This window comes from Bufo gargarizans, chromosome 3 (assembly GCF_014858855.1).
Source record: "Bufo gargarizans isolate SCDJY-AF-19 chromosome 3, ASM1485885v1, whole genome shotgun sequence".
Taxonomy (NCBI): Eukaryota; Metazoa; Chordata; class Amphibia; order Anura; family Bufonidae; genus Bufo; species Bufo gargarizans.
In genome coordinates, this window is record NC_058082.1 from 465,532,144 (window position 1) to 465,548,704 (window position 16,561).

Consider the following 16,561-nt stretch of genomic DNA (forward strand, 5'->3'; position numbering starts at 1 on the left):
GCAAGAGTGAAAGTAGCCTAATATTGTTGTGTTGTTGATGCTTATGTGATGGTATTATGTAGTTGTGATGTTTGTGTTGTGTATATGACAGTATATTGTACATGATGGTCTTGTGCTGTGTATATGGCAGTATTGTTGATGTAGTGTATATGACAGCATAGTGTACATGATGGTCTTGTGCTGTGTATATGACAGTATTGTGTAGTGTATATGACAGTATAGTGTACATGATGGTCTTGTGTATATGGCAGTATTGTTGATGTAGTGTATATGACAGTATAGTGTACATGATGGTCTTGTGTATATGGCAGTATTGTTGATGTAGTGTATATGACAGTATAGTGTACATGATGGTCTTGTGTATATGGCAGTATTGTTGATGTAGTGTATATGACAGTATAGTGTACATGATGGTCTTGTGTATATGACAGTATTGTGTAGTGTATATGAAAGTATAGTGTACATGATGGTCTTGTGTATATGGCAGTATTGTTGATGCTGTGTATATGACAGTATAGTGTACATGATGGTCTTGTGTATATGGCAGTATTGTTGATGTAGTGTATATGACAGTATAGTGTACATGATGGTCTTGTGTATATGGCAGTATTGTTGATGTAGTGTATATGACAGTATAGTGTACATGATGGTCTTGTGTATATGGCAGTATTGTTGATGTAGTGTATATGACAGTATAGTGTACATGATGGTCTTGTGTATATGGCAGTATTGTTGATGTAGTGTATATGACAGTATAGTGTACATGATGGTCTTGTGTATATGGCAGTATTGTTGATGTAGTGTATATGACAGTATAGTGTACATGATGGTCTTGTGTATATGACAGTATTGTGTAGTGTATATGAAAGTATAGTGTACATGATGGTCTTGTGTATATGGCAGTATTGTTGATGCTGTGTCTATGACAGTATTGTTGATGTAGTGTATATGACAGTATATAGTGTACATGATGGTCTTGTGTTGTGTATATGACAGTATAGTGTACATGATGGTCTTGTGTTGTGTATATGACAGTATAGTGTATATGATGGTCTTGTGCTGTGTATATGACAGTATTGTTGATGTAGTGTATATGACAGTATAGTGTACATGATGGTCTTGTGCTGTGTCTATGGCAGTATTGTTGATGCTGTGTATATGACAGTATAGTGTATATGATGGTCTTGTGCTGTGTCTATGACAGTATTGTTGATGCTGCGTCTATGGCAGTATAGTGTATATGGCAGTATTGTTGATGCTGTGTCTATGGCAGTATAGTGTACATGATGGTCTTGTGCTGTGTCTATGACAGTATTGTTGATGATGTGTCTATGGCAGTATAGTGTATATGACAGTATTGTTGATGCTGTGTATGTGACAGTATAGTGTATATGGTGGTCTTGTGCTGTGTATATGGCAGTATTGTTGATGCTGTGTCTGTGGCAGTATTGTTGATGCTGTGTATATGGCAGTATAGTGTATATGGCAGTATTGTTGATGCTGTGTATATGGCAGTATAGTGTATATGGCAGTATTGTTAATGCTGTGTCTATGGCAGTATAGTGTATATGGCAGTATTGTTGATGCTGTGTCTATGGCAGTATAGTGTATATGATGGTCTTGTGCTGCGTCTATGGCAGTATAGTGTATATGGCAGTATTGTTGATGCGGTGTATATGGCAGTATAGTGTATATGATGGTCTTGTGCTGTGTATATGGCAGTATTTTTGATGCTGTGTATATGGCAGTATAGTGTCTATGGCAGTATTGTTGCTCCTGTGTCTATGGCAGTATAGTGTCTATGACAGTATAGTGTATACAGGGCCGGCCTTAGGTGTTCAGGCGCCCTGTGCGAGCTAACCTTGTGGCGCCCCCCCCCCCCCCCCTCAAAAAAAAAATAAAAAAAAATATTGTGTGGCACAGTGTAGGCTATATGTGTATAACAAACATATTTCACATGAAAACTCACAGTTACTTGGCTTGGCCCTTGGGGATCTCAGACGCCACTTCCACACTTTGGCCGGGGGCTTGGCGGAGCTGATGAGGTGTTTTATCCTAATGAGAAAGATTTCATAATAAGTATTTGGAGAAGGGGCAGAGGGATAGCAGAGCAGGGAGAGGCTGGTGCTGCTACTAGGGGGTCATACCATGGGGGAGTAATAAAGCCCACCATAATGCCCCCCCCAGTAGTAATAATTCTCCTTATAATGTGACAGTGCAAAAAATACCCCCTTGTAATGCCCCCATTTGAGCTAATGTCCTCATAGTGCCCCCATAATGTGCCAGTATAAAATACCCCTATATAGTGCCCCTAGTAAATGACCCCATAGTGCTCCACACCCTCCTTCCTCCTAGTGCCCCCAATAATGTACCAGTATAAAATGCTCCAGTAGATGCCCTCAGTGTCCCCCATAATTTGCAAGTATAAAATACCCCTTCTTAGTGCCCCCCGTAGATGACCCCATAGTACTCCTCTCCCCCCTTCCCCATAGTACCCACCATGTGTCCCAGTATAAAATTGTACTGTACAGAGAGCCCATATAAAATACCCCTTCTTTGTGGCCTCAGTAGATGCCCCTATAGTGCCCCCAATCATGTGCCAGTATTAACAGCCCCCCCCCCCGTGCCAGTAATAATAGCCCCCTATGCCAGTAATAGCAGCCCCCCTGTGCCAGTAATAGCAGCCCCCAGTAATAACAGCCCCCCTGTGCCAGTAATAACAGCCCCCAGTAATAACAGCTCCCAGTAATAACAGCCCCTCTGTGCCAGTAATAACAGCCCCCAGTAATAAGAGCCCCTCTGTGTCAGTAATAACAGCCCCCAGTAATAAGAGCCCCTCTGTGTCAGTAATAACAGCCCCCAGTAATAAGAGCCCCTCTGTGCCAGTAATAACAGCCCCCAGTAATAAGAGCCCCTCTGTGCCAGTAATAACAGCCCCCAGTAATAAGAGCGCCTCTGTGCCAGTAATAACAGCCCCCAGTAATAACAGTCCCCAGTAATAACAGCCCCTCTGTGCCAGTAATAACAGCCCCCAGTAATAAGAGCCCCTCTGTGCCAGTAATAACAGCCCCCAGTAATAAGAGCCCCTCTGTGCCAGTAATAACAGCCCCTCTGTGCCAGTAATAACAGCCCCCAGTAATAAGAGCCCCTCTGTGTCAGTAATAAGAGCCGATCTGTGCCAGTAATAACAGCCCCCGCCAGTAATAACAGCCCCCCTTTGCCAGTAATAACAGCCCCCCCCTTTGCCAGTAATAAAAGCCCCCGCCAGTAAAAGTATTATACATAATAAAAAAAATAAAAAAACACACATACTTACCTCCATGTCAGCGATGCGATGGAGGCCTCTTCTGGCCTGTGTCCCACGCTGTATGGCTCAGGCGGCGCGATGACGTCATCGCGCCGGCCTCTGATAGGCTATCAGAGGAAGGGAAAGGAACACGCCTCCCCTCCCCTACCGCAGCACAGGCAGGCATCTGTATCGCTGTCCTAAGGACGGCGATACAGTTGACTGGAGATGAGCGCTTCCACAATGGAAGCGCTCATCTCCCTGTGCCTAGCCGCCGCCACCTCAGGGGAGGGGGACAAAGGGGAGGGGGAATCAGGTCAAACAGGGGAGGGGGCTGGGGGCCGCCCCGAGGGAGAACACAAGTGCTGCCTCGCCTGCCGCATATTACACTGCAAGCTGTCGGCCGCCTAGCGCCCCTGTTGCTATGGCGCCCTGTGCGGCCGCACAGCCCGCACACCCCAAAGGCCGGCCCTGAGTGTATATGACGGTCTTGTGCTGTGTCTATGGCAGTATAGTGTCTATGGCAGTATTGTTGATGCTGTGTATATGGCAGTATAGTGTATATGATGGTCTTGTGCTGTGTCTATGGCAGTATAGTGTATATGATGGTCTTGTGCTGAGTATATGGCAGTATTGTTGATGCTGTGTATGTGACAGTATAGTGTATATGATGGTCTTGTGCGGTGTCTATGGCAGTATAGTGTCTATGGCAGTATAGTGTATATGATGGTCTTGTGCTGTGTCTATGGCAGTATTGTTGATGCTGTGTCTATGGCAGTATAGTGTATATGACAGTATTGTTGATGCTGTGTATGTGACAGTATAGTGTATATGGTGGTCTTGTGCTGTGTATATGGCAGTATTGTTGATGCTGTGTCTGTGGCAGTATTGTTGATGCTGTGTCTATGGCAGTATTGTTGATGCTGTGTATATGGCAGTATAGTGTATATGGCAGTATTGTTGATGCTGTGTATATGGCAGTATAGTGTATATGGCAGTATTGTTGATGCTGTGTCTATGGCAGTATAGTGTATATGATGGTCTTGTGCTGCGTCTATGGCAGTATAGTGTATATGGCAGTATTGTTGATGCGGTGTATATGGCAGTATAGTGTATATGATGGTCTTGTGCTGTGTCTATGGCAGTATAGTGTCTATGGCAGTATAGTGTATATGATGGTCTTGTGCTGTGTCTATGGCAGTATTGTTGATGCTGTGTCTATGGCAGTATAGTGTATATGATGGTCTTGTGCTGTGTCTATGGCAGTATAGTGTATATGATGGTCTTGTGCTGTGTCTATGGCAGTATAGTGTCTATGGCAGTATAGTGTATATGATGGTCTTGTGCTGTGTATATGGCAGTATTGTCGATGAGGTGTATATGGCAGTATTGTTGCTGCTGTGTTTATGGCAGTATAGTGTATATGATGGTCTTGTGCTGTGTCTATGGCAGTATAGTGTATATGATGGTCTTGTGCTGTGTCTATGGCAGTATAGTGTATATGGCAGTATTGTCGATGCTGTGTCGATGGCAGTATTGCTGCTGCTGTGTCTATGGCAGTATAGTGTATATGATGGTCTTGTGCCGTGTCTATGGCAGTATAGTGTATATGATGGTCTTGTGCTGTGTCTATGGCAGTATAGTGTCTATGGCAGTATTGCTGATGCTGTGTCTATGGCAGTATAGTGTATATGGCAGTATTGTTGCTGCTGTGTCTATGGCAGTATAGTGTTGGCACACTCGGTGAGGACGCTGCTCGGTGTAGAGGCTGGTGGGAGCCATAGTGCTGACGTTGAAGCCCAGCCCTGTGAGGTTGCAGAAGCGAAGTTGTGCAGGGAGGGGAGACCTGGGGAGGCCGGGGCCGGAGGAGGAGAGGACGGCACTCGGAGAGGTCTGATTGCTGGAGAGAGACCGTCAATCGTTTCTAGAAAGTCCCTGAGCGGAGGAGTCCCGGCTGCAGCCACCTCAGAGAGGGCTCCGTGCTCTGCCGCCAGCACAGGGGGAGCCCAGACACTTCAATGGAGGAGCAGGCTGGCCCGCAGCACCACAGCTACCACCAACACCCGGGCAGCCTGCAGCATGGAGCAGAGGGCAGCGCCAAACACCAGCCAAAGCCGATAAAACATGACCAGAAACACGCCCTACCGCACCAGGAAACGCACCAGAAGAAAACAGGTCGGCACCGGGGGGCGCTTACCGCAGGGTGATGGGGGGTCACAGGTGGGCATCGGGGTGTGCTGGCCTGGCAGTGCCACACACGGGCATGTTGGGCTAGGGCTTCTCAGCTGCCATGTGGAGGTGAAGCTTTTAGTGGGATGATGGCGATGATCAGGCCATTTGGGTCGGTGGCTTCTGTTCACTTTGCCTGCAGGATAAGAGCCGTTTGCTGACGTGAGACACCTCTGTGCCACATACTCTCAGGCTCTGATACATTGTTACCAGGCCGTGTCCGTGGCGTACTTTACAGCTACAAAGCGATTGACTTTTAACCATTTGCGTTTTTCCATTTATCATATAAATCCTTGCCTCTGTATATCTATATGCCGGAGGGGAGGGGTACAGGGGTTACCTGATGGGGTTATTCACCACTTTGGGGTGTAGTTACGTAAAGCCGCTCAGGCCCGGCTGCTTGCCGCAGGGGGTTAACCTGAATTCTCCCCGGCCGGCTGCCGCTTTCCCCTCCCCTTCCAGTCAGCTGCTTGATGCGGCCTGGTGTCAGCAGCCCGAGCCAGGGAGTCGCCTGAACCGCCTCTGCCCTGTGTGGACGATGTGGGGCGGTGTGCCCCTGACACCCCTGTCCTGGGCTCTGGTTCTCTCTGCTGAATATTCTAGAAGATGTGGCACATGGGCCTGGTGTCTCCGTTATATAATGGGCGGCTTTCTACCAGTATGAATGGAGGCTTAGGGACTAGGTTTGTCATTTAACACATTCAGTGCCTGTACATTATAATCTTTATTTATATAGCGCTTTACAATTCAATTGTGAATCACCAGTTAAAGGGGGTTTCCTTGGTGTCCTCGCCATTGAGTAGGACAGTGGGTCCTTGTATAACCCTGATGCCCTGGGTGCCCTTTGGCCACGCTCTGATATTCCTGTACATTCCTGCATATCTACTAATACTGGTGTACCACCACGCAGTTCTCCTTTATGGCATTTTAGTGTACCGCACACCCTATTGTGCTCCTAGCGTACATAAAGCTGAATGGATCGGCGGACACATTCACGTCTGCAGCTCCCTTCAAACAGGGAACACGGGCCCCAGCGATCGGACGTCTGACGATCAGCTCTCCTATCCTGTTAATAATTTGTCAACCCCTTTAAAGGGCTTGTCCAGGCATACTTTCCCGTATAGTGTCACATGTGTTTAAAAAGTCGCAAAACAAGGTCTTGAGACTTTTTATACCCCAAAGACTGGCGTAGCGCAGTTAGGGCTCATGCGCGCGGCCGTGTGCACCCCCACATCACAGATGCGGTCCGCAATCCGGAAGGTCAGTGCAGAACGGAGGCACGCAACCCCACGGAAGAACTACAGAGTGCTTCCATGGGGTTTCTCTCCGTGCCTCCGCACCGCAAACAAATTGAACATGTTTGAACTATTTTTTTATTTTTTTGCGGTGTGGACGGCTCATGGACCCATTCAAGTTGAATGGGTCTGGATTAGTCGCGGCAGCCACACGGATGGTGCCCATGCATTGGAGATAGCGGCCGTGTGAATTAACCCTTAGTGAATGACCCCCCCCCCCCCATGTTTTTAGCAAAGCAATGATAACAATATGTCTCAGATTGTCACAGAAACTGTAAGAAAAAAACCCAGTGTAAGGGCTCATGCACATGACCGTGGGTTTTGTCCGCATTATTTGCACTTTGGATGCGGACCCATTCACTTCAATGGGCCACAAAAGATGTGGTCTGGTGGTAGTGGACTGTGACACTTGTGCCCTGCATGCTTGTTGCCGATGGTAACATGTTGTTTTAGCATGTTTGGACACTTCCCCTTTAAGTCTGGTGTTCCTTCCCATTTTGGTGTGTTCGGGGTTAAGGTGTGTGCCAGGTGGAGCTGGGTGTGGCCTCATGGCTCTTCTTATGTTGGAGTTGTGGGCTTTAGGTCAGTTTGTCTGCCACTGTAGGAGAAGGAGCTTTGCTCCTGTCTGTGAAGGCTTCCTTGTGGAACATCAAGGTCTTTAGCGATGTCTCCCTATGTTCTCCTCCTTGTTCCCTACCTTACCTGTTATGTTTGGGGATTTGTTGTTATATCTAGTTTAATGTATTGCCCGGCATGGTTGCTAGACATCCCCTTGTTTGTCTGTGCATCCGGAAGAGGGTCTCGGGGTTCCCCGGAGGGGGAGCCAGTAGTCAATGTGCCGCTCTGCTGGGGCCGCCATGCATTCTATCCGCATGGGGGTCCAGGCAGTTTCTGGTTTGCTGGATTCCATGTTTGTGTTTTGTGCTGTGTCCTGTGAGGTGAACAGGTTCCAGTACATCTGCATGGTGTCCAGTCGTCGTGGTTGCAGAGGCAGGTAAGTGCATGTTGTTCGGGGCTCTTACCTGCCGATCCAGTAGCAGTGCAGTGAGACTCCTGTTTATCCGTGTCTGGGGTGAACCTGTTGTCTCATCCCCTTTCTCTATTTGAGGGACTATCAGGGCGACTCAGGGTCCTAGGTATGAGCCGTCCTACCATCCAGGTCCACTCATACGGTGAGGAGTTAGGGCGTGGATTAGGGATGCAATAGAAGGGGACCAGCTCCCTTATCCCAGCCTCTGGCCTAGTTGCTTGTCCGTCTGTTTTACGTTGTATGGTGGGGTGTTTCCCCCACTTCCCAATGTGACATGTGGACAGCAAACCGCGTGCGGTCTGCATTCTTATGTCTGTTCTGCGGTCCCACAAAAAAAAATGAATATGTCCATTTTACGGACAAGGATAGGACAGCTCTATAGAGGGCAGCACGTGCCGTTCAGCGTAATGTGGTACATACGTTTTGCAGATCCGAACTTTGTGGACCGCAAAAAATGCCCACGTGCATGAGCCTTACAGCTATATTCATGAGACCGTGGTGCCACCATGCCAGTGTTCCATTCTCATAGCGGAGAGCAAACTGCAGCATACTGCGGTTTTCTTTCCGTCATGGGATGCGGAGCAAGATGGATCCGGTATGACCCCCAATGCAAGTCAATGGTGACAGATCCGTTTAACTCCGACACAATCTGCCACAATAGAAAACGGATCAGTCCCCCATTGACTCAGTGGAGGTCATGACAGATCTCTCTTGGCTGCGTTAAAGATAATAACCGGATCCGTTCATAACTGATGCAGATGGATCTTCTAGGCTACTTCCACACCAGCGTTTTTGCTGGATCCGGCAGGGATCAGCAAAAACGCTTCCGTTCTGATAATACAACCACAGGCATCTGTTATGAATGGATCCGGTTGTATTATCTGTAACATAGCCAAGACGGATCCGTCATGAACTCCACTGAAAGTCAATGGGGGACAGATCTGTCAGAGAAAACGGATCTGTGCTCATTGACTTGCATTGTTTGTCAGGACGGATCCCTCTTGGCTACGTTAAAGATGATACAAGCGGATCCGTTCATAATGGATGCAGATGGTTGTATTATCAGTAACGGAAGCGTTTTTGCTGAGCCCTGCCGGATCCGGTAAAAACGCTAGTGTGAAAGTAGCCAAAACTAGGTTAAAACTGCCACTTCCAGTTTGTTTGAGTAAATTTTTGTCAAGATTGATATGACCTGACCGCCGTCCTCCCGCTCTCAAAATGGAGTCCAAAAACGTTTCCACCACCAGATAATGCAGTCTCCCTCCCAATGAATATTTGCACGTATTGGAAGTCAATTTTCCACAAATTACACCAGATAAATGGGGTGTCCTGGCTTCTGCCTCACCCCGTATATGTTGGGGAAGAGTCCCGACACATGCCTGCAACAGAAGCAAGAAATGAAGTGTGAAAGGGGCCTTATTACAGATTCGTACCGTGCAGATCTCTTTTGCATGAAGGCTAAGACTGATGGGTGTGTTTTGGAAGCCCTTTCCATTGATCGCATGTGAGGGTCCTGAGGAAGTTTAGGAGCCTTGGCACACTATAACATTAAAGGGGTTTTCCAGTTTGCATCAGCATCCTTTACAATAATCCTTTATGAAGGTTGCTCTAATTTTGTAATATCTCCTACTTTTATTGCGCTTGTCTCCCGTTCCGGGCTGTGGTCACATGACCATGTCCATGCAGCTCTCATTTCCTGTGATCTTATGTCCATGGGCGGGGCAGTGATAGGGGAGTGTCCATGTAACTAGCTGGGAATGGTTAGGGGCGGTGCTGGAGGTGTGGCAGAGAAAGGAGAAGTGCATCATGGGTTTGGTTGGATACAGGATGTAGGGAAACCAGAGTGATTGATTGGTTTGCAGGGTGCAAACTGGTCACCAGAACCTAAACTGAGAATAAAAAATAGCATGGGGAAGATGTACATGAGGTATGAAAAACCCCTTTAAGGTGATCGTGTGGGCATTGCCTCTGTGCCCAGTCAACCACTGCTGGGAATGCACCTGTAAGGCGCTGTGCAGACTGCCTTTGAGCGTTTCATCCCAGTGCGCTGAACTTTCCTGGCAGGGAGAAGGGATATGAATGGCCTCCATCAGGTGAATGGGGCCCTATGGATAAAGCCCAGGGTCCTCTAAACAGCTGCACTTGGCTACAACTGCTGGGACCACAGAAAACGTATATTTTTAGTTTGATAAAAAAAAAACGCTGCTATCGGGGCAGTTCTGTTGTGATTTTGTGAAAAATTCTGCAAAAATTGAGACGTCAGCAACGTGTAAATCGTCCTTTTAGATCTTCGTTCACATGGAGTGCAGAGAACGCGCACCGTTGCCATGTTAAATACATTTAAGTGTGCCACTGTATACGTGGTGAATGTGGTCAAAAATGTCACACCGACAGCATGCTGCATTTCAAAGTACTGCCACCGTAAGGCCTCATTCACAACTGAGTGAATCACGGACGTGTGCTATTTGTGTGCAGACACTGCACGTTCCTATCGATTTTAATGTTTGTCCACACATCAGTGGTTTTACACTAAGGCCTCATGCACACGCTGTTTTGGTCCGCACTCACTTCAATGGGGCCGCAAAAGATGTGGACAGCACTCCGTGTGCTGTCCGCATCTGTTGCTCCGTTCCGTAGCCCCGCAAAAAAAAATATAACCTGTCCTATTCTTCTCTGTTTTGCGGACAAGAATAGGCATTTCTATAATGGGCCGCCTGTTCCTTTCCGCAAATTGCGTAAGGCACAGGGGCGGCTTCCGTTTTTTTTGCGGATCCGCAAAAATCATATGTACCCTAATAAAACTTACGGTGATAATTAAAATTCCAACTTGTCCTGGAAAAAACAAGCAAGAACTCTGCAGATAAAAATACTGTATAAATACGTAATGGGTCTGCGATAACTGTTATGGGTATTGCTGTAACTGTTTTGAGCCACACAATAAGATTGTAATTTTTAGCAAACGATGAATGCGGTAAAAACAAAATACCATGTTGGAATTGTTTTATTCAGTTTCTTTTTAATTTCACCCCACAAAATATATATTTTTCCTGTTTTCCAATGCAAAATATGGTAAATGAAGTTGTGCCATTATAAAATATAACTTGGCCCCCAAAAAGAATCCCTTATGTCGCTATGTGAACAGAAAAGCAAAAAATAAATAAAAATATTGTTCTCAGAAGGAGGTGGAGGAAAGAACTTAAATGAATAAATAAAAATACTGTCTTAAAAGGGTTAAGTCTCTTTACAATATAGTCCTTCTCTTTCCTAATCATTTCCCAGTCCTCAATGTCGGTAATAGATCCTGTCTTGGCTGCCGTGATTATGTCCACAGTCTTGTATATACGCACCCATTATACCCGAAGGCCGCATTCCGAGTATTTGTTGGAAGCGTTTCCTAATATATACCCAGGATGTAGGGAGAAGAGATGTGAACCTGCGGTCACGTTCTATACATGGCCTGGACGTAGCAACCAGAAAGCAAACGTTCTGCTGGCTGTATCCAGAGAAGTGGGAAACAACGGAAAATGGCAATCGGGTTTATATTTTATTTAATGACTAAGCCACTTACATCGCTGCACATCTCATGATAAATGTCTGAATCACTAAAGAGTGTTATAAAACAGGCCCTCGGGCTGACCCGACGTCCACGGCCTTCAGCTCTATAAGACAAAACTCTGGGGGAGGTTTACTGTTCCTGGCTAATATTTAGACAGTATGAACATTAGTCTGATGGTGTGCCAAAATAATAATTTTTTGACAATTTGGTGCATACTCCTGGATGTCTAGCTTCACGCCAACTATTCGTCAGGTTACATTGCGGCACAATTCTAACACAATGCCCGTATCCACTAAGCCATGCCCCCTTGTTTAGTGTGGCCCAAAAAGGTGTCCAAAATACATAATGGGAGTAGTAAATCCCCCCCCCCCTCCATTTTTAGGGGTGTCTGTACATGATGCAGCCCAGCCAACAAATAGCCAGGCTGCTGTTATCAATATCAGCTCAGTGGGGGTCCATCACCACCGGCACAGAAAATAACACCATGAACAGAACCAGACGTTCTGCCCATTGAGTAGTGGCTATGTTGGCATACTGCAGCTCGAGCTATCTAGAGATAGGTCATCAATATCTTAAGCCTGGATAATTGCTATAAGGCTGTGCCCACAAAACATGGGCACCGGTTGTAGGGCTGCAGTAAACGATTACCGTATTTCAGTAATTGATTTATTTTTTATGATTGAGTAATCTAATGAGAAAAATTATGAATTAAGACTGTTTTCCTTTTATAAAAACTCATCAGACCCCCTGCCATCAGTCCTCAACACACTTCGTTTCCCCCCCAGTGCGATCATCCATTGTCTTCAATCTTCTCTTTTTTGTTGTGGAGGCATGGACACGGAAGCACACTTTTATTAATGTCTGAGGATAGAGGGCACATCAGTGTGTCCTAGACGTGTGCTGATCGTGGTCTCCACAGGCCGCTCATATACCCATTGACTTCAATGTGGTTCTTCACAGACCTTGGGTCAGTGGTGACACCATGGAAGCATGCTCTATTTTGTCCATGATTACAAATCCCTCACACACATTATAATCTATGGTTCAGTGAGAACCATGGACATAACACGGATGCCACCCGTGTTTTGTCAGTGGTTTTCACAGACCATTGGTAGGAGATGCACTGGAAAAACCTTTTTAGCCTAGCAGTGCATGTAGAATACAGATGACACGTGGAGGGCAAAAAATGGACACATGGACTTGTCCTGGATCTCATCATGGACATGTGAAAGAGGCCTAATTGGGGAATGAACAGAACACTTACCTGGTGACCTACTTCTCAGCTGTAGCTCCTCTACTTCCCGGGCTCCTATTCTGCCATTTACACAAAGACATTTGTCGCGCAACAATTTTTATAATAGCAGTCTATGGTGTCGCAGTCTATGGTGTCACAGAAAAAGCTATCTCAAATAGATTTTCTGCAACTGTTTCGTCGCAGTCGCAGCATGTTGCAGTGCGACACCATAGACTGCTATTATAAAAATTGTCGCGCGACATTGGTGCGACAAATGTCGTCGTGCAGACCTAGCCTTAAGGTGGCTGCACTGCTTCTCAGACTACCTGATGCACACTGAGTATTTTGCCGAGATATTTCCTGCTGCCCTCGGATTGGCCTGTGTTGCTGACAAGTGGTGGAGGCCAATCCAAGAGCAGTCGCGAGTCCACTCCATTCATTTCTATGGGAGTTCCAGAGATGGCTAAGTAAGGCTACATGCACACGACCGTATGTGTTTTGCGGTCCGCAAATTACGGATCCACCAAAAACGGAGTCCATTGCGGGTCCATTCTAACCATGCCTATCCTTGTCCGCAAAACTGACAATAATAGGACATGTTATTTTTATTTATTTTTTGCGGGACTACGGAACGGACATACGGATGCGGATAGCACACGGTGTACTGTCTGCATTTTTGCGGACCCATTGAAATTAATGGGTCCAAATCCTATCGGCAAAAAAAACTGAACTGAAACAGAAACCAAATACATTTGTGTGCATGAGGCCTAAGGCCATGGGTTGTGCCTGGAATTGCAGCTGAGCTCTATAGAAGTGAGTAGGGCTGAGGTGGACAGGTGTGGCTACCACCAAGTGTGACCTATCCAAAGTGGTCTGTATTAGGGATGAGCGAATCAACTTTGGATGAAACATCGGGAGATTTTTTTTTTTTTTTTTACAGTAGAAATCAATTTAGGAAGTTATTACGCAAAGTCTCGCGAGATTTCGCTTAGTAATAACTTCGGTTTATCAGAGCCAATACATTCTAATGCTGTTCGGATACAGTATTGAAACAAAGTTTTATGCGAATCGACTTCAGATGGTTCCTGCGAAGTCGAGTCGCCCATCCCTAGACTGTATGTAACACACAGACTGGTATGTTTTTCCAGCGCACCACTATGTGATAATCGACCTTAATGAGTATGGTCACTGCAGCACTTTTTAGTGTTTTATGCCACGTTGATCACTTTGTATAAAAAAATGGGAAAAGTTGTCTTTTGCCGAGATATTTCTCTCACCCAGCATAGGTATTTGTAAAATGACACCACAAAACACATTCCCCAACTTCTCCTGAGTACGGCGATACCATATGTGTGACACTTTTTTGCAGCCTAGGTGGGCAAAGGGGCCCACATTCCAAAGAGCACCTTTCGGATTTCATGGGCCATTTTTTACAGATTTTGATTTCAAACTACTTCTCACGCATTAGGGCCCCTAAAATGCCAGGGCAGTATAACTACCCCACAAGTGACCCCATTTTCTTAAGAAGACACCCCAAGGTATTCCGTGAGGGGCATGGGGATTTCCTAGAATTTTTTTTTATCTTTTTGTCGCAAGTTAGCGGAAAATGATGAATTTTTTATTTTATTTTTTCTTACAAAGTCTCATATTCCACTAACTTGTGACAAAAAATAAAACTTCCATGAACTCACTATGCCCATCACAAAATACCTTGGGGTGTCTTCTTTCAAAAATGGGGTCACTTGTTGTGTAGTTATACTGCCCTGGCATTTTAGGGGCCCAAATGCGTGCGAAGTAGTTTGAAATCAAAATCTGTAAAAAATGGCCTGTGAAATCCGAAAGGTGCTCTTTGGAATGTGGGCCCATTTGCCCACCTAGGCTGCAAAAAAGTGTCGCACATGTGGTATCGCCGTACTCGGGAGAAGTTGGGCAATGTGTTTTGGGGTGTCATTTTACATATACCCATGCTGGGTGAGAGAAATATCTTGGTCAAATGCCAACTTTTGTATAAAAAAAAAAAAAAGTTGGCATTTGACCAAGATATTTCTCTCACACAGCATGGGTATCTGTAAAATGACACCCCAAAACACATTGCCCAACTTCTCCTGAGTACGGCGATACCAGATATGTGACACTTTTTTGCAGCCTAGGTTGGCAAAGGGGCCCACATTCCAAAGAGCACCTTTTGGATTTCACAGGCCATTTGTTATAACTACCCCACAAGTGACCCCATTTTGGAAAGAAGACACCCCAAGGTATTTCATGATGGGCATAGTGAGTTCATGGAAGTTTTTATTTTTTGTCACAAGTTACTGGAATATGAGACTTTGTAAGGAAAAAAAAAAATTCATAATTTTCCTTTAACTTGTGACAAAAAAATAAAAAGTTCTATGAACCCACTATGCCCATCAGCGAATTCCGTAGGGTGTCTACTTTCCGAAATGAGGTTTTTCTACTGTCTGGGCATTGTAGAACCTCAGGAAACATGACAGGTGCTCAGAAAGTCAGAGCTGCTTCAAAAAGTGGAAATTCACATTTTTGTACCATAGTTTGTAAACGCTATAACTTTTACCCAAACCATTTTTTTTTTTTTTTTACCCGAACATTTTTTTTTTATCAAAGACATGTAGAACAATAAATTTAGAGAAAAATTTATATATAGATGTCGTTTTTTTTAAAATATTTTACAACTGAAAGTGAAAAATGTATTTTTTTTTTTGTGCAAAAATTTTGTTAAATTTCGATTAATAACAAAAAAAAGTAAAAATGTCAGCAGCAATGAAATACCACCAAATGAAAGCTCTATTAGTGAGAAGAAAAGGAGGTAAAATTCATTTGAGTGGTAAGTTGCATGACCGAGCAATAAACGGTGAAAGTAGTGTAGTGCAGAAGTGTAAAAAGTGGCCTGGTCATGAAGGGGGTTTAAGCTAGGGGGGCTGAGGTGGTTAACGCCAGTGTGAACTAACCCTTATCCTTGATCTTTTGCAGCATTTACACTTATCATTATTTTTCATTATATAACACTGGCATACACTGCTGCGCTGTACACTGTTTTTTCTAATCACTGGCTTCACATCTTGCCCAGATGGGGCTCAGTCTCATTTTCTTAGCTTGCTCACATATGTTGATGCCCATACACCTTTAAAGGCTGTCGGCTGCCATCTCTCCCGAAGCCACGTACATGTTCAGTTCGGCCCAGCGTGTATGTGTTTTAAACTGGGAGAGAGTAGAAGGCTCCTCAGGTGGCGGCTTATCTCCCAAGAGAACAAAAGGTTTGGGCGAAAACATTCCGTTCATGATCTGTCAGGGGAGGGCCGGGAGCTCGCCATACACACTAGATTGTCAGGCAGGTTTAGCAGACTATACAATAGTGTGTATGGAGGCCAGTTGACTCCCCCTGGTTTCTCTAGGCTTGATCAATGATAGATGTATGTTATGGGCATGGAGTGAAATCTTCTCGCAGTTTGTTAGAACATGTGGCGTTACTGATGGGCCTCCAATAGAAATCTGCTCTGTAATGCTTCATCGGTATTAATGAGTAGGCAGTTCTTATAGAAAACAGATGCTGTCCGTAAACCTTAGGCCTCATGCACACAAACGTATTTTCTGTCCGTTTCAGTATTTTTTTTGGGGGGGGGGGGGGGGGGGGGGTTGTGGACCATATAAAGAACCATTCATTTCAATGGGTCCCTCCCCAAAAAAAACAGACGTTACTCTGTGTGCATTCCGTTTCCGTATGTCCATATTTCCATTCCGGAAAAAATAGAACATGTCCTATTATTGTCCACATTACAGACAAGGATAGTACTGCTCTATTAGTGGCCAGCTGTTCTGTTCTGCAAAATACGGAATGCCCACCGACGTCATCCGTATTTTTTGCGGATCCGTTTTTTGCGTGTGCATGAGCCATTAAATAGGTGTTCCTTTAAAG

The 16,561-nt window shown here is 45.3% G+C and overlaps 1 protein-coding gene across 1 annotated transcript in view; it reads left to right on the forward strand.

Annotated features, from left to right (window-relative positions):
- Positions 1 to 5,102: 5,102 nt before the first annotated feature.
- NUFIP2 (nuclear FMR1 interacting protein 2) overlaps positions 5,103 to 16,561 on the forward strand; it is a 31,124-nt gene continuing 19,665 nt past the window's right edge. The window contains exon 1 of the mRNA XM_044286700.1: positions 5,103 to 5,461. Coding sequence (XP_044142635.1) covers positions 5,305 to 5,461 — 157 coding nt within the window. The 5' untranslated portion in view covers positions 5,103 to 5,304. The remainder of the gene's footprint in view (positions 5,462 to 16,561) is intronic.